Here is a 19,727-nt window from a genome sequence, read left to right as displayed (position 1 = left end):
TGAGTTAGGTACACGGACTTAAATAAGGAAAATTTGATACAGAAAGCATTGTTTGGCTTACCTTACCCAGCAGTTTTCTTAAATGTTTATTTGAACTTAGCAGTTCCTGACGGTACGGTTTTTAACCAAACAAACAAACTCTAACACCTATATTGTGTGGATAAGCTTTTAGACACAACAGAATGCTACTTACTGGTAGCTTGGCCCTCATACCTACATCCTTCACACCACAAGACTCCTCCTGACATTGACATTTCTTACTAACATGGTCACCCCAAAAACCATTGTCCCTCACTTCTTCAGTTACGTGGCCACCCTCACGTGGAAGGTCACGCCAGGTGGCAGACACAGCCAGGCCATAGTGGCCTTTACGTTGTTTTTTGTCGCGGAATCTGGATGGACTACTTTCGAAAATGTGAGGTGACCCAAATTTTTGTGCCTGACGTGTAATGTAAATCAATACGTGCATGTTTGACTTTGATATTGTTTTAAGTGGTTTGGGGTACCGCAGATTTTTTTGGGTGCTTTCGAGGTTTTGAGAACTGCAGTAATTTCACCAATTTAAATCTATATCTACACCAATTCTTATCCCTATGCTGTAAAATTGCGTAAGTAAGGTCGAATACAAAGTAAGTATACCAATTTACTGAAAAAGCGTTCCTTTTTATCGCTTTAAGGTTGGCTGTAAGAGAACCCAATTCTGAGTTAAGCTCGCCGTTGTACATAAACATCTATGACCCAAAATATTAAAGATATCAATATAAGTGCTAAAGCTACTTCACTGAAACTGTCTATCCATAAATAATAATTAATAATTCTGAGACCGATTGACTTATATGATAACTAAAATGTGGTTAGGTATATTAAAGTAGTTCCCGTCAATACTGAGCTAGCACATGATTCATAATAACCAATGGCGTAATAGTGAACTGTAACAAATTTTACACACTTGGTACTTACTAATACATTATTGCTACACACTAGGTACACTCAGAAACTGGGATATTCATGAGGTGTGTCACTGCGCAGTTTCGCGTAGCTCTCGGATATACAACGACTTACTCAAATCATTTTCCTTATTAAAAGAAATGAAGAAAACTAAAGTTCTGGAAGTATGTAAACAAAAGCTCAACTTCAGAATTATTGAGTAAACTTCTCTTCCATCTATGCTTTTCCAAAGAATTACCGAAGAGGTAAACTAAAGGAAAGTTGTACCTTTTCAGCAGACTGATTAGCAAATTATAATTGAACTACTTTCTTTTTTTAAGATTATAATTTAAATTGCTGACCGATTCTTGACAACTTTACCTCTAGCATATAAAACTTCTACAGTGGTCTACCGACTTTGTCGTATTGCAGACTTGCAGAACAGTAGAAATAGAAGTTGATTGAAAATTGCAGTGTACCACAAAGAACTTTTTATGACTCATAAACCAATGACGAAAGTCTAATTACTTAATCATTTAAGTCTTAAACCATTATTCACGCGATTTGCCATTGCTCATAGTATACCCAAGTGCTGACTTGTATACCCTCAGGGAACCACAATTAATTCAATATTATACTTACAATAAAATTAAGCACACACCTCGTAAGGTTTTGTAAGACATACTTTAACACGTAAACTGGTTTATTTTAATTGATTTTGTACATCGGTTTATTTATGGCAATACTGGAGTATGCAAGTGAAATATTGAATATTTATTTTGGACTTTCAATTATAGGATTGTGTTGCGATATGGCAATATATATATTTTAAAGGGACAAATAAAGAAATATAACGTACCTATATGAAATACGTACACAAAGATAAATCATACCTACAGCCAAAAACTTGTTGCACTAGCTTATAGCTTTTAATTATGAGGATGCTGATTTTTTAAACTTCCTTTACCAAAAAAATCCTAATTGCTTAATTCAATTAAGACAACTAATAAAAACTTGGATACAAATAATAGGTAAACTTTAATCTAAAGATAATATTAGATCGTGTGTATTTTCAACCGTTTTTCTAACACATTTAGCTCGTTACGATTAGCGTTAGATTGCGATTTAGCTGCCGAACGCCATGATGCAACCAAACATAGGCTTTTAGCTGAAAATAATACAGATTAAAGCTAGGTGTGGCGGTTACTTCATAATAATGATGTCATTATGGTTAATGTATGGTATGTATGTGCGTCAACTATTGGCCAAGCATCGGAATTGCTCCATAACTTAATGTCTGTAATTAAACACATACATTTTAGGTCAAACAGATATAAATATCTATAAGCCTCCGGGGTGAACAATTGACAAACTTTGACGTCTGCTAGCATGTTGAAAACCCAGCAATGCGTACAATACTTACAAAAAATTTGCTGTTTTAGAACGACATTTAAAGCATCCACAAGAGCTGTGAGAAGATGAGCAAGTAAAGCAAGATAAACAATTTTAGTAAACAGAAGCAACAAGTGCATTAAACCTTCTTCTATAATAACGCGAAACAGCAGTGCATTTGCAATTACGGACCTCCTTGCATTACCCCGCAACGGTCAAAAGCATCCTGTACCCAATTCTATGCTCCAATTGCAATAAAAATATAGGTAAGAACACGTGGCAAGCAACATAGAATAAACAAAGAAACTGCCAGATTAGCAGCAACTCCTAAAAACAATACACTACAAATATTTTGACACCACATTACCATACGAAAGTAAAACGCATTGTTCAGAAACTTACATCATGACGTAGAAATATGCTAATTATCACGTGGACTCACAGTTACGTTACTACGAGAAGTTGAATCGATTCCGGGAATACCTTGTGATCGATCTCGTTATCGATATAATGACAGTGTTTTACTTACGTTGCGTTAAGTGGGGTTTCCCTAACTGGACTGACCTCCTGAGGAAGGAAATCATAGCAATTATATTTTCTGTCCTCGTTTAAAACTGTCTCATAAGTAATCTGTAACTAGTGATTACTTACATTACACAGTTTAAGTAAGTCTCCAATTTGGGTAATACATTTCAATCCATGAAAATATGCCATCAACATTTTAAAATTAAGCAGACTGTAACAAAAATATTTAAATATCATCACAGTCTCTTCTGCTTGTTCGCCCCTCTTGTTATTTCGTCTCGATCCTTCGTTCCTCATTCCATAGTCAAGTCGAGGTTAATCTTACAGTTTTGACTTTGCCCATTTTCACCAACAATCTCTTAATCTAAGTGCCACTTAGAATAAGGGCTTTCCCAATTTTGACATAAATAACTATGGATAAGGGATACCTAAACTTTGGTGAAAACGAAATTCTTATTAAGTGTTCCGTAAATGCTCTTAGGGGATCCCTTAAATTAGGTATTTGTTGGTGAAAATGGGCATAAAGATCCTCCTTAAAATATAGAGCATCGGACACCGCGTAGGCGATTGTCAACGATCTTTAATTAGACCACAACATTATACTAAGTTTAATCCTGATTAAAGCAACATTATCTGCACAAGCAATGTAAGTACCATTTCGTACACACACCTATGCGATGTCGCAATCCGGCACATGTTATGAATTTCTTGAATAGATAGTGTTTCTATGCGATCTTGTCACTTTAAGTGGAACGGTGTTGCAAATCGCAAGTGTGCTTTAAGCCAGCCGGTTATGTGGATGGTGTAAGGCTTAAGAAATGGCAGGTACACCTTTTCACCGCCACGCCATATCGGTATTCCTATGCCCTGTACGCCAAGCCCGAAAATCTTAATTAAATATCAACTAAAAAAATACATAAAAGTAATGATTTAATAGGTTTATTTTGTATTTTTCTGCGACCTGTTTTTTGTCGAGTATAGCCGTCGTTGGCGCACAGGGCACGCTTGCTCATGTCGGCTATAGCCGACATTGGCGTTCAAAAGGTTAAAGAAATAATTAATATTACAAAGCATTGTAAAAATATGTAGATAGGTAGACAGCTTTATTTATTGTCTCGCATTTACAAGTTATTTAAAAATCTTTATTGTACAGTTTTGAAATGCGTAAATACCTAAGGAAAAATGAAGTCGATCAGAATACGGTACATAGGGTATGTCTTATGTTAAAACAAGCTGTTTACTGCCTCCATATCAGTTCATCTATCATCTTAGAGCTACGGTGCCACAGACACAAAAACATACACAGCGATCATACTTAGAACACCCTCCTTTGCATCTTTTCTTAGATTTGAAGAGCAGCTAAGACCAAAGCTTACAATTTGAACAACCTAACAGTTCTTAACTTACACCACACATTATGATTTACCTAATCCATTACACAGAAGTGCAGTATGTAATTAGACTGTAGATAATCCAAGGCTAATTATTAAAGACAGCTTTGTTTTGACGGGGTAACAACACGTGCAGGGGTGAATTGATTGATATTTGAATTAATTTGGCCAATCAGCTGTAAGAATGTTACTCGATAATTAGAGAAAATGTCAGTGCCTTTTTGAAGATCAAGGCTTGTTAATTTACATAGGTAAGCTACTTGAATTTGGGCGCTAGGGCAAGATGTGATAGTTGATGTTAAGCTATAGTGGACGTGGAAATCATCAGATAAACCCTCACGCCGTGGGTACATTAGAAGGGACAGACTTTCATCAGACTTTTGTCGACTAAAACTAGCTTTGTTCCTTTTTAAACGCTTTATGTACAAGAGCCTTTTGAACAATCCTGAAGCTCAACGAGACAAGCAACATAAAACCCCACACCAATAAACTGAATAATACTAATTTACTTTTGCTCTGTCAATCGCAATTCGTATCTGAACTTACTCAATACACAACCAAGGCGTGAGTGATCTATTCGCCCTTTTAATACGACAAATTGCCCTTTTTGACCCGCATTCTTAACACACATTAATACAATTTAAATGGTAACTTATTACTTAATGTATTCTGCTCAATATAAAGGCACGCAAATAACTGTTGACAGCTACGTTGGGCGGTAACTATTTGACTCGATGACGGAGGTGCAAGCGCAGTCGGCTGCAAGCAGAAATGTCAACTGCATGTCATAGGTTAGGTCATTCTGACAGTGCTCAAATATCACTCATATCGTTGTATGGAAAGGTGTGGCATGATAGAAAATGGGGTAAAATTAAAAGTCATCTGTAAATCCAGATTTGATTCCTTTTATAGCACTGACAACATTGATGGAAAATGGAATTCCTGTAGTTAAAAGTCATCTATAAATCCAGATTTGAGCACTTTTCACAGCACCGACAACATTCACAAAATTGCTATTTCATTTGTCCAGGAGCGTTTGCCGCTCTGAGTTAGATATGTTGGTAGACTGTAGCCCTCTTATTATAAAACGCGGTATCAAATAAGTATCGGCTTTTGTACTACCTTTAATCCAGCTGTAAGTACGACCTTGAAAAAACGTTATTACAAAACGCAGTTTATCGCAAGTCCTATTACTATCTGTAGTACAAAAGATAAACCATCGAGCCCCCTAGTTTAACTGCAGTACTTAGTCGACAAACGTCAAATTCCGTCATTATTTACTTTTGAGGTTATTTGTTTTGTGATGAAAAAAACGAAAGTGGATATAAATATGTGTGATTTGGAATACTTGGATGTGTTAGAATACTATTGAGAGTGTCCGGGGACCCAACAGTGTGCGTCATCGACAAAATCTCTTCAAATTATCTGACGACAATTTTCGATATAAATATCGATTTAGGATATAGTGTATAGATTAGTGTTTTCAGGAATCAGGATCCATTACATAAGAATAATTTTCTTTAATAAAACAACCTGTTTTAATTCTTAACAAAAGTGGTTTACATTTTTGCTTCATGATCTGTAAAAATACTCACAGCACATGAACTTGCGACTTCTAAATGTCAATGCTGACAAGTGCGCATACTTAGGTTTAATAAGATTACCGGTCCACGTTACCATTGAAGGACTCGTCCAAATGTGGCCTCCGACGTATATGGACATCGCTAGTTATTCCGGGTAATCACTCTTCAATCTCATCCTTCAAAAAGACCGCCTATCATAAAGAAGACATCTATGTATGTAATAGACTAGCCGTTTTCCCGCGGTTTCACCCGCATCTCGTGGAAACTACTGCCCGTACAGGGGTAAAAAGCCAATGTTACTTGGGAATAGTGTAGCTTTCCAACTGTGAAAGAATTTTTCAAATCAGTTCAGTAGTTTCGAAGCTTTTTGGCTACAAACAAACAAACAAAATTTTCCTATGTATAATATTCGTATAGATTGTTATTACTCTTGTTACATCAACTTTGCATATTAGACCCATTTGGTGAAACAAGCCCACCTTGCCATTCGATATAAATTATTATTGTAAGTAATCGATTTGCTCCTCACTCCGACTCGATTATGCGATATGGAGTACAACCTTGATTACAGACTTAAATTTAATGGCGACGCCTACAGAACCAGATCATTTAACTTAAATGTGAAACTCATGTTAATTATAAATATGACTTAATTTACTTGTTTATGAAGTTCACGGTATGACGTAGTACAAGGCTTGTTGCCTGCTCTTGCTCACATTGTTGCACTGCAAACTTTTGATGTGAAGCTAGGGCGCAGGGCGCTTTCAACCGGTCCTTTTGAAAATAAAGGGCCTATTTTTAGCAGTGGATGTCCTAAGGCTGAAATGATGATGATGACGCCAGAAGAAAACACAACGAATTTATTTAGGTTGGGTTTCAGGCAGGTAGGACTCCTATCGAAAAACATCAGAACAGGCTCAGATCAAAGACAGGTTAAGATTCTATCAGGTATGAAATTGAGAATATAGGTTCCACCATATAGCTCCTGAATGAAAATATATCAGTCCTTCTTCTGTTTTTATTTGAAGTTACTTTTTGCGACAAAAATATCCTTTATTCTAAGAAAAAATAGACGAATACTTTGAACCAGTACAAAAACTAAGATCATTTTCACGAATCACGTAGGAGGACAGTCTAGCCCATTCAACATTTTAAATCAAGATGTCTGCCACAGATTAAACAAATATTGCGCAATCGCACGAGCGATCACCGCTACCGTTTTACCATCTCACCTTACATACAGGTACGAATATGTACAACTAAGTATGAAGGTACATATGTACAATTGTACATATAGAACAATGGCCGCAGCTGTATTCCCACGTTGAAACGGATGTGGGCGGCAGACCTTGAAGAAATATGTATCAGAAATTAAAAGAACTCCGAGCAGATGACGTTACAAGGATCCGGGAACGTATTGTTAAATTCACGATGCAGTTCTTATTTCGATAATTAAATAAGCAACATGCATAGATTATAAATGGCATCGGTAGTGAACTTGCAGGAATAAGTCTGTGGTAATTTTTCACAAAAAAAAAGAATAGAATTGGCGCGAAAGTCAATGGGTGTCCTCATAAACGTGAGTCAAGTTGTGTATTAATTGCTTTGATATTTAATTAATGTCACAGTAATTAATAATAACCTAGGTATGTACCTACACTTTTTTTTAATAATTAATGTCAAATTCTTAATCAGATACGACATACGTAAACAAAAGCTACCAGGGCTGAGTCGCCCCTGTATGCAAAGATACGGGGGACTTTCAGCCTAGTTGTCAGGGGTAGTTATGTGACACTTGTATTAGACATCGCCCATAGTGCAATAGGTACCTACTTGTGGGTTCGTAAGTTCCTATAGCAGAAACGTACTCTGCGCGTTCTTGGAAATATAATAGGGAAATTTTCTGCCAAGATTACCAGCATACATATAGGTCCATTGTATTAGTAGGATTATTGGACAAGTTGCATTCTTCAAAGGAGGTAAGTATGAAGTCAATATTGATGACTCAGCAATAATCAGTGTATGGTCAAAAGTCAAAATACATCCTGCAATGGTAGGTAACATTTTGGGTAGATATGCCAGACTGTGACTCAGAATTCGTGCCTCACAGTAACTAAACTTTAATTGGCGGTTTAGTTTTGACTGTCAATCAAATATCATGATATTTGAAATATTTATCAAGATACAGGTATTTTTTAAATTATAGGTATCGTTTAGAAGTTTGTAAGTCCGAATTTCAACCTGCTTTAAAACAATGGGTCTCGGAAGAGGTCATGAATTAAACAGAACTACTTTTGAAAATGATTGCTATTCTATGCTTGAAGGTGATACCATAAATCACGCCCATTGAACCTCCAAACTTCTTTCAAAGCTGAATGCATTTAAATCTGCTACAGTTCAACCAAGGTAAGGATCTATCCACGTCAGTCCAACCAAACAAAAAGTGCACCACGAAAATAAACCAATTAAAAAGAAACAATAACATTTCATTCTGACAATAGCAAATTGCACACTTGTAACAAACTGACAGATACACTAACAAACCCATATAATGGTGTTAGTTAGACAACTAGATATTAATATTATCTTAAATCTACGAATGTCGCGTGGGCGTTCAATGGCGGTCATTCGAAACCTTTTGTTTTAGACAACGAGGGTCAATGGATGATAGATTGAAGATATTTTTGATTACCATTTATGTTAAATAGATACAGTACAGGTAGGTGTACCTACCTACATATTAATTGTAAATAATATGACCTAGATCAAAAGCTTTTAGGTATTCTGATTGAAACTTGATCGAAAATAGTCCGTGAAAATGCCGTGCTTGGTAAAGCCTTTTTTTATGAAGCAAAGAAAATATCTACCCACGCATACGCATATCACCAGCAGCAACTGAAATACTAATATGCAAAGAACTTCTCATAATCTTTATTGAGCGCTTTATTTTACTTTTTTCATCTTTTTTATGAGATTGAAGTCTCTGGCCAGCTTGCCCGGGTAACTGGGTTGAGGAGGTCAGACAGGCAGTCGCTCCTTGTAAAGCACTAATACTCAGCTGAATCCGGTTAGACTGGAAGCCAACCCCAACATAGTTGGCAAAATGCTCGGGAGATGATGTGTGGTTACTTTATGTAGGACCTTTTCATAATCATTATTACTTCAGTGCTTTATTTATTTTAAAAATATTTTACTTTTTCATGAGTCAAGTTTCTACCCAACACTAAAAATTAATGGAACTAAAATAGAAGTTTGAATTATACATATGCTCTTTAGATCTCAAGCCGACTGACAAATGATTAAGTGCAATCAGGTTTGAATTTCAGTGCAATATAAACTAGAACAGGCGGGTCACGAAACTGCAAGGTTGCTATCTGATATCATAGATTTGGACGTGTTCATTTGTTTAATCTGTTATATGTTCAGTATGAGGAATGACTAGAATTTATTGTTTCATGTATGTAACTGCAACTACAATTAATAAATACTACAAAGTTAAAAATAGGAATAGAATCTTGTTGCAAAAAATTTACTAACTTGTTTTCACACTAGCCCCAAGTCCCCCAAACTAGTGAAAGCAAGTATTTATTGGACGGAAATAGGGGTTTACCCATGCCTAAATTTAATGTAAAAGTAAACGAAAAGCTATAATTACGCAAACTTAAAATTAATTTATAAAATAACATAATATCAGAAAATACCTAGTTCCTAATGGCCGTGGTGTTATTTTCTAATCCATCCATGTAGTTAGAAAGGATAATCTGTTAGTCCTGTTTAATTCTAGATTCAGTGGAGGTAGCTTACAATGACGCCTAGTAATTAGTCATGGACGTTATTTTTTATGAGGTTTTAAAACGCATAGGCTACGAGGCAGGTAAGATTACCCATATTTTTTGCAAAACCAGCCTAATTTACAATTGCAAAACAAACTCCTTTAGACCTTTAGAAAGCTTGTCAAACACGGCACATAGTCAGCTAATATTTTTGCGCGCAAAGGCCACTAATACCACATATGTGACCCGACCTGAAGGCCACGCGTCGGCCTTGCGCGGGCGCAGATAAGCGCGATATGATCGACACCGATCTAGATCGCCCGATACCGTTGTGCAACTAGTCACTACTTAGGGTGTTTATACACTGCTACTTTAAATCACGATGAAAGATTCGGTATTTAATTGAAGATACAAAGATGGCGGAGAAATAAAGGACATGTATGAAAATATTCTCTATGTGCACGGGGTCTCGGGTAGGGACGCAATAACCGTGGGTATTAAAAAGCCTTCACCAAGCAGCCCAGAGTCTGGAAGTTGATAGTAATAATACAACTATACAACTTTTGCATGGTAGAACGTTGTAATAGTAATAGGCTGTAATAGTGAATAGAGAGTGCATCTGCGTCTTCGCAAATGCTTGTCCAATGTCCACTATAAAATTCTTCTTTACCCCTTGAGACTCAATTTAGAGAAAGGCGTTCTTAAAGAATCATATTCTCGATTCGTATCAAAACGACTGGCGCCTGAACCAAGACGGTATCATTGCAAAAAAATCACACTGTACAAACCGCCTTAAAATTTCGCTAAGCTGCTCATTTGTTTTATTAATACGTTGATCATATCAGTTACTATTGTTGTTTTTTACACTGGAATAAGTCACAGTTGTTAGTTCTGACTTCTGACGCAACTATTGTGAGTTAATTTTTTAATAGAGTGCCGCTAACTCGATTATTGTTATCTTAGCAATCTTGATAGTGCGATTATTAATATAGTAGGTGATCATACTGGGAGTTTTGTAATAGCTTATGCATTTGAAGTAAGTTATTATGATCTGTTGATGGTAAATTCTGATGTGATTTCTTAGAAATGTATCGTGCTATAAGAGTATATATAGAGGAACAGCCTTAATTATAAACGTGAATTAAATAATAAGTAATACTTTAGGGCTGTTTAAGAAAATTCTTGCTTATAAACGTTGCTTAAACATGTCTTAGCTAACATTTAATCACTACTAAAGGCTTTAAGTAGTGTTTAGTTAAAATGTTGCTTAGAAGGTGATTAGAGATTTTTATAAGTAAGGGGGTAAATATTTTACTTTGCATTTGCATATTTATAAAAAATATACTTCTATCGTTGATAACTAGAAAGTACATGATACAATCTACATTTGTTTTTAACCATTACACGCAAATGCGCTTGATTCAGTTTAAAGGACTTCATTCTTACAACAAGGTCTCGGAAAATGTCTCAAGTTTCACTCAAGTTAATGTTTTTATTATTTTGATAGCTCATGACCTACAATGTTACCGGTTAGACCGGTCTACTAGTTCATGTACCAGACTAGTTGAATAGAAGTGCATTCCTGCCTTTTGAATAAATAAAACTAGAATTTTACAATAAATAATTTATTACGTATTGATAAACAATGTCTTTATTTAACACTTAAATAATAACATCTATAAATGCTGCTATCACTACGCTGATAAGGCATATTGTACAAAACTAAATACTTTTTGAAATATAATTCCCAATTATAAATTACTGGCTGAATAAGAACATGACAGGAGAAACTATGAAAAAAAAAAACACTCGAAAACTTTTATAAAGTCTTCAAGCTACTTTCGAGAGCACACACGAGAAAATATTTCATTCAATAACTAATACTATGTATTTATGATTTTTTTATCTAAAGTACCTAATACATATTTTCCTTTAAAAACTTCGTTGCATACCCTAACTAATGACTTGACCGCCATAACATAAAAAAATATACAAACTCCTTACTCAAATAATGCCTTATATATAACCTCTTTTATGAACCGACTTCCCAAAAAGGCGGAGGTTGTGTATCAATTCAAGATCCATCCTGATTCTGTAACTGCTTCAATTGTTTAAGTACGGTGTCGAGCAACTTCCTTCTGTCTCTTTCGTTCTTCTTCAAGACGGAGAAGACAGAAGACTTCTGTTCAGCTTCTTTTAATTTCTCGAGTAGTGTGGCGGCGTCGCGGGGCGTCACTAGTGAATACTTGCCTCCGTCGATGCCGATGTCGTGAAGGTAGGATGACCAGTCCCAACCTGTTATTAGGTCTAGGAGTTGCCTGTAAAGAGAGTTGTGCGTTAATTTTATTTAAAAAAAATGTGGTTACTAGTATAAAAAAATGTGGAATCCTGCTGACCCCAAAATATTAAAAGAATATAAACTTTCAACATTTTCCTGCATCAAGTTTGCACAATATTTTAGCTACTTCTATCAGTAAGTTGGTCTGATACCGACCCCAGTTATTTCATGGAAATATTTCTGCCTAACCTCGCAAAGTGTTTTAGAAACATCACTCCATCATCTCTGATACTCCTCACGATTCTTTTTCAGACTGTCTAGTCCAATTTAAAATGAACGTTTCTTCAAATAACATGCGCTTTATCTTACCTCAAGCCTAAACAATGTTCTGGAACCTTCTTTACTTAATCCTTGGCACTCCAACCTGTATAATTTGAAGGAAGACAGCCCATTTCCTCACCTCAAGCTAGCAAAATGTTCTAGCAGTTCTCCCTCCTTGAGCCCCGGCACGGGTTCCCCCGCAGCGAACTGCTCGCACTGTATCACGTCCAGGTTCAGCTGGTCTAACGCTCCGGAGGATATCTGCTTCACTGCAGGGTCGAGGAGTAGCGCTCGGAGACGGGTGGCGATGCGGTTGGTAGCCGCTCGGACTGCTGCTACCCTGGTAGGTGAAATTGGAAAAATTAGAATTTGTCACTTCATTATTCACCTTTTTATCTATGATTAACAGACTTCCCAAAAAAGAAAACGTTCTAGATTCGGGTGTTTGTATTTTTTTTTCTAGACTTAGCGCCTTGATGGTTTGGCGTCAGGAGTTTGGGTCACTTGATTTTGTTTGTTGTTTTTTGCGATACCGATTTTTTTTTTGTGTCTTATTTAAGAAAAATCGTTCCCTCTATGCCCTATAGGAACTACGGAACTATACCAACATTTTTAATACCAAAAATACATAAGAAAAATACCTTGCTCTCTCGGGCAGCTGTTCTAGTGAGGTTAGCACACCCGACAGATAGCTGAGCATGTCCGTCACGAAAGATGATGCCTGACCAGTTGGCTCCACTAAAATACACGGAATTTTGGTAGGTTATCTTACTACTAAAGTGGAATAAGTCTAGAAGGTAAAAGTCTTGATCCTTCCTGTTTTTTTTGTATAGGACCAAATTTTTTTTAGAAATGTGCCATAAATAGCAGAGTATTCTGACCATCACATCTTTTATTTCTATCATTTATCATGTTGAAATCTCTGGTATTTACTACACTTTTCTGAAATAATTCTTCCATATAAAAGTGAAGAATCAAGATTTTTACCTTTATTTCAAACTAGCTGGTGCCCGCGACTTCGTCTGCGCAGGTTTAGTATTTCGAACAATATGTTTACAAATTGTAGCCTATGTGTTATTCTAGCTATATTATTGTAAAGTTTCATTAAAATCCATTCAGTAGTTTTTGCGTGAAAGAGTAACAAACATCCATACATCCATACATACAAATTTTCGCGTTTATAATATTAGTAGGACTTCACAATAAGAATGTACAGAAAACTAATAAATGTACTAAAGAAAATAAATCGCTTTTGTCCAAAAACTTACCTAGCAACCAATCATAGTTTTCGAGGTCCAGAAACTCGTCGACTTTCTTCTCAAGTTTGTCGCAAATCTGTTGTTCGGCGTCATCACGAGCCGCTTGGAACATACTGCCCGCCGTCTAAAATAATGAAAAGTTATGCATAAATATAATCTATACGTTATATTTGAAGCAACATACAGTTTGTACAGAAAATACACATTAAGACTAGTACATTGAATAATAATAAATGAGCAACTAATATACATATATCCTATATCGACGAAACGAGGGCGAAACTCAGCTAAGGTCTTCGTCAAATATCAATCGACTCTTTGGATGATGAATCTTCATCTGTAATCTTCATCTTCATCTATAATAAATCTTTTAAAATCTAGATTAATCCAGAAACTGAATGCTATAAGCTACCAGGGTTTTCACCCCCTCCCCTCTCCCACGCAAATTTATCAGGTAGCAAAGGCGGAATTGGCTTAATGGATGGGTTGTGTGAAAGTAGATAATGGTAAGAAAGAATGTTACTTGTGAGATGACGGCAGATAGAAGAGTATGGAAGGAGAAAACATGCTGCGCCGACCCCAAATAAAATTGGGATAAGGGCAAGAGGATGATGAAAGGCGAAATTGGCTTTAGATGTAATTCCTTGTTTGTTTGTATGTCTGTTTGTCACTCACCTGTGTAGTAACTAGTTCAGAGCCGGTGATGTTGCTGATGAACTCGTACAGACATAGTGTAGCGCCTTCCAAGTACTGCGTGTCCACGATTATCTGTAACAATGGTCATGTCATCAATATAAATAATAGCAGTAGGGATTTTCAAATAAAATGTAGTATTAAATCTTTTAGTTTATCATATTACATCTTCGTTATAGAATACATAATTGATTTTATCTATATTTTAAAAGTAACATTGGAAAGCATCAGATTTTCTTGCTTCCAGCTTATCTTTGAAACTGCAGGATTGATATTGATGGTATGAATTAATGGTACTCTCACTGGTAATACAGGTCATAGACACAGGATGACAGGACTTATCGATTAAGCTACAGCTTACCACCTAACAAGTCCTATGTATCAGAGTTTCTCAAATCCGCCTAACGGCCTCTGACATGGATTTATAACAACGAGTACTACTGAATAGAATAAAATCATATAATAAATCTATCTATATTTACCTGCACCAACTGCATAAGCGGCAACGGTCTTCTGAACAGCGCAGACAAGCAGCCAGTAAAAGACCTGCTCAATAGCAGCGAGGCGGAATGTCTTGCCGCCGCAGCCCTACGCCCGCCGCCCAGACCTAGGCCTGCTGAGTACTTCAGCCATGCGTATATAAACTCCTTCACTTGCACGTATACTGCCGGGACTATCGACGAGAATGGGAACCTAGGGAAATATTATTTAACTATGTATTCATGTATGATGATGTCCTCCTAGCCGATTAGCCTCCTAGTCGCTTCCGCGGACAAGTGCCACAGGACCGCACAGTGACATAGTGCATAAGTGAAGTGCTACTAACATAGTTTTAAGTTTTTATTTACTAACAATTTTGTATAACATATGTATGCTAGTTTTAAGGTATTTATCTATGGGCCTTTGATGCCTGATAATAAAGATGATTTGATTTGATTTGAATAACGGCTACGGCGGCTATTCGCGATAGTAAGGAGATTAGCCAGCTGCGCAGGACATATTATAGTGCACAAGCATTTGCTTGGACACAGGTGCACTCCCTATTCCTTCACTGTCATAGCCCGATGGGACGGCAATCCGACACGACCGGAAAGAGATCAGGCGCAGGACCGACATTTACGTGCTCAAATTCATTTCATGTATACTGCAGGTTTGTATGCCAAAACAAAGATACATATTTAAAACTTTTGTTTACATAGAATCATGGAATAAACACAGAACACAATTTTTTGAATAAAATCTGTTCATGAAATCGAATCTATACCTACTTATACATAGATCAAATTACTTACTTCCTTGGGAAAGGCTGAGTCTCCAATTCGTCACCGTCATACGGGAATGTGTCCATAACACCCTCGTATTGGTCTTGTGTCTCCACCTGTACACAAAAGAATCATATATGTAATGTGTAAAAACCGTTTGAGGAGATCACAAGGTGAAGAAACACTTCGTACAAAAGATCACCCCATGTTAAACACTCGTACTCGGCGGGATCCGGTTAGAATAGAAGCCGACCCCAAAGTTTTTGTAGATAGTATTTTTAATTAATTACATCTGATATAGTTTACTCTATTTTACATAACACAATTTACAATGGGGCTAACCGACCGGATGTATAAGGTGTATATATTACCTCAATAGGCAAGAAGGATGCGTTATCCAGTATATCGCGGAAGACTACCACCCATCTCTGCATCAGCACCTCGGTGTAGTGCTCAGCCATCTCTTGGAGTAACGTCGGTAATGGATCCGTCGGCAAGCCGTAACACCTGATAAATGGCAAAATAATACGTATATTTTTTTCTATATTTGTCTTCTGTGTCCGAATAGAAAAAAGAAACCCTTTTTCTAAAAATTCTTTCCGTCCATCCATCTTACAACACATACATTATAGTATAGGTACAAAAATAAAGTAGTATTTAAATGGCTGAACCGATTTTTCCTCAAAATTTGTAGGAAGGTAGCTTATAACCAGGAAGCGGCTATAGAATACTTTTTATCCCCCACTTGATATGGAAAGAGTTCCATAGGGTCACAAATAAAACCGCGGGCGTAAGCGAATAATAACTTCTAAAAGAACATAAACATAGTATATAAAAAATACTCACTTCAACGTATTAATAAAAAGCACAATCTGGTGCTTTATACTGAGCATCAGCGTTGGATCAGTTATCAATGACGTATTGGTCCTCAATGTCGCAGCCACTTTGGTCACCGACATCCCCCACATGTCTAGAAGCCAGTCCTTGGAGACCAGACCTGAGCCTGCACTGAGGAGGTACTCCTCGAGGATGAAGAAGCCTAGGACTGCGTTTAAGTAGTTTTTCACTCCTTGGGTCGAGTCGTGGAGGTTGGCGGAGGCCGGGATGAGAACTAAACGGGCTTGTTGTTTGCGTTGCGCTCTGTTCAGAAAAAAACATATTTATTTGGTTAATGTGGGTAAGTTTAGACTGCTGTTTCTGATATAACATTAATGAAAATTCTTTCTTTCTGTGACAGATATAAAAAAATAAAAAAAATATTCTAGAGTTTGATTATATTCCCTAGTTCTTTTTACAGCTTCGTCTACATGAGCACACATACAACAACAAGTTAATAAATAAAGCTTCCACAATTTCTACGGGTCGTGCCGAATTTTATAAGCGTAAACATGCGCAGACCTACGCTCGGAAGTTAAGCCTTTTTTGTTTACCTCTATAACAACTATTTATTGGAAAATATTTAAACAAAACATTACTGAAACAACCTAAAACACCTATGTAAATAATCACCTATAATACTGTATGAAGTCGTTCTTAGCTCCCAACACGCTGTGTATATGTAGGCAGCGGTGTAGCGGACTGAAGTCCACCAGCTCGTGTGGGCACTGCGGTCCTGTCGTGTCTTTAGCTGACATGCCTAGTACTGCCATGTCTGAGAAAATAAATATTTACAGAAAAATTACTATATGACTAATATGTATTAAAAATAACTGGCTTTCTAGACACAATACTCTATTTAAATAGGCACTTAAACCTAAATTAAATAGAAGTTGTAGAAGATGTACTTAAATTTAAATATCTCAATAAATACAATAATAATCACTGAATCAATTGAACCATTATTTTAAGCAGTACATATGTACTTTGTTTAATATTAATATGTATTTATGTAAAAAGACCCAGAAAAAAAATGTCTTACCTTTTTTGTTTTTGACAATGCTTGCTAAACTTCTTCCCAGCATTTCTTGTGTCTGTTTCAAAGCCATTGCTCCCACCTATGAAAAATTAATATGACATACATATATCATGAATTAAATCAATGACTTTCTTTTGTTTTACTTTTCTTCTTTTTTCTTTTGTATACAACCCTTTATAGCATACTAGTTCCTCACGGTTCCATCTGCCTTTCGTTCTCGACATTTGGTATGGATATTCCTCTTTTATCTCTCGCTGAATTAATTTTGATGAATTTTGGCAGTAAATAATACAGCTAATATATCAGCATTACATATTGGCTACTTCTACTACTAATAGCAACTGACCTGCGGACTAAGCTTCCGTATATTCTCGAGGAAGTCCCTCAGGTCTGCCATGGAGGCGTCCTGTATGGCTTGCCTCAGCCGCGGTATGTCTGCTGAGATCTGAGCACACCACTTGTATGGACCCACTCGAGGTAGCAGCACATGTTCTAATTGTTCCAGTGTTTTTAGAGCTGGGTAATATCTGTGAAGTATAGAGGATTCAATTAATAATAGTCCTAAAAAAATTACATAATATAAACACTTTGAATTGCAGTTTTAGTTTTTTGGATGGATGCACATGAAATGGCTACTTGTGTGTTATTCTTATTTTAACAGGAAGCTTAGATAGCTCTTATGGAGGATATCATTTCCGTTAAAAAAATATTTAATACTAGAGACAATATTATCCATGTTCCGAGGGAACTACTCACACCAAGATTAAAAGATGCCATTGTGACAACACAGAGTAACACCAACATACTGGTCTATATTTATTTTACACATTTTAGCCTGAAGGTAGGCTAGTTTTCATGTGGGGGCATGGATTAATTTCCCCACAGGATGCAGGTGAAACCTTGTGAAAGCTAGTTTATAATACTTGCAAGCATAACATAAACATACCTTTTGGCATCCACCTGTGACTTGAGCTTAGAGTAAGTAGTAAGCAAGGGTAGACATAGTTCCATCTTCTCAATAGTGGCAGCAATATTCAGCTCTACTCTGCGAGCTCTTATCAACTCCTCAGCTTTGGCACATAGACCTGATGGGAAAGAGGTAGGATTTTGTATTAAAGAATTAAACTTTGTACATCAAGGGCTATTTGTCCTGCTGATAATATTTGTATGTAATAATCAATATACAAAAAAATATGATTCTGCTCTATTAAAACAGGCACTGGCTCTTGTTTAAATGACTCTTCCTGATGCAGATTAAGCAGAAAAATGCTAACTAGCTGTTCTTGTTTCAAAACCCGTTTGCTATTATCAAACATTTCAAACTCATATTTATTAGAAAAAAAAAAACAACAACATAGGTACAATAATTATAACTTACTGTCAGTAGTGTCAGTAACATTGGCGTCCACATTAGATATGTCCGCATGCAACTCTTCAGCATGTGACCGCACTTGTAGTAACTCACGGATTGAGTCAATAAAGCCCTGAAAATTAACATCACAACTGTGATTACTATGCAACAAAATAAGTCTTGTTTTTGTATTATGAAAAGTAATTATGTTCAACAGAGCCTCATATGATAAAAAAGTTATAACAAAGAGTATTACTCAGTCCGTTTCAGTTCCAACTTAAAAAAAATACAATTGATAACATACCTGATAATGAAAGTTGCACAGCTTCTCAATTTCCTTGTCATGTTGCTTGATCCTCTCATCCAACTGCTGAACGAATGCTTCGTGGCCTTCCCCCTCGTATATGGAACGGAATGCCGGGCCCCAGTAGTCATCTATACCTTCAATCTCCTGAAGAGAAGGCGTACATTCAAGTTTTATGACAACAATTTTGAAAATTAATTGTGTGTTGTATCTTTAAGTTCTAAAATGCTTTGGTCGGATGGTGGACCAAGTAGCTGTTGAGGTATATTATTTTCTTCTTCGAGCTGTTCTCAGCACTAAGCAAGTTTTAGAAGAAAAATTCAAAGTGGGTGTTACCTGGATTGTAGCGTTCGTCATTTTTGCTCACGATCACTTTTCTTTATAAATAAGAAATCATGTGAAACTTAAGTATTTACTTATTCAAATTAAGCTTGTTTCTTTTAATGAAATTGAATTGAAAGCACTTGTAATGATTATATATTCATCCCAAAACATATTATTAAAATTTTATTTTGACATTTTAAAATATGATGTCAATGACAAATTGGACATTTTAGACGTTAACGTTCCCATCTACAATTATATCATACGTCCAACAAGTCAAAACTATTATTGTTATAATTGACTCTTCAATTAATAATTATGAGTCATATAACAACAATGTATAACAATAGGCACTTGATTTATGAAATAAAGATTTAGTTTTTAATTAAAAATAGGAAACGAGGTAAGTAAGCTGTAACAGCAAAAGTA

The 19,727-nt window shown here is 36.3% G+C and overlaps 1 protein-coding gene across 1 annotated transcript; it reads right to left on the bottom strand.

Annotated features, from left to right (window-relative positions):
- Positions 1-11,200: 11,200 nt before the first annotated feature.
- On the bottom strand, positions 11,201-19,539 carry Sec15 (Secretory 15). Its single transcript, XM_064037584.1, has 16 exons — positions 19,311-19,539; positions 18,975-19,121; positions 18,698-18,803; positions 18,266-18,404; positions 17,666-17,846; positions 17,323-17,398; positions 16,914-17,055; positions 16,251-16,544; positions 15,776-15,911; positions 15,435-15,520; positions 14,625-14,835; positions 14,125-14,217; positions 13,459-13,573; positions 12,832-12,928; positions 12,330-12,530; positions 11,201-11,909 (listed from the first exon to the last, which is right to left on the bottom strand). Exons 1-16 carry the CDS (start codon positions 19,329-19,331, stop codon positions 11,666-11,668), a joined length of 2,289 nt encoding a protein of 762 aa, XP_063893654.1. The 5' UTR covers positions 19,332-19,539; the 3' UTR covers positions 11,201-11,665.
- Positions 19,540-19,727: the final 188 nt, after the last annotated feature.

This window comes from Helicoverpa armigera, chromosome 2 (assembly GCF_030705265.1).
Source record: "Helicoverpa armigera isolate CAAS_96S chromosome 2, ASM3070526v1, whole genome shotgun sequence".
NCBI lineage: Eukaryota > Metazoa > Arthropoda > Insecta > Lepidoptera > Noctuidae > Helicoverpa > Helicoverpa armigera.
The sequence above is the reverse complement of the archived record's forward strand: the minus strand, read 5'-3'. Positions and strand labels throughout refer to the sequence as shown.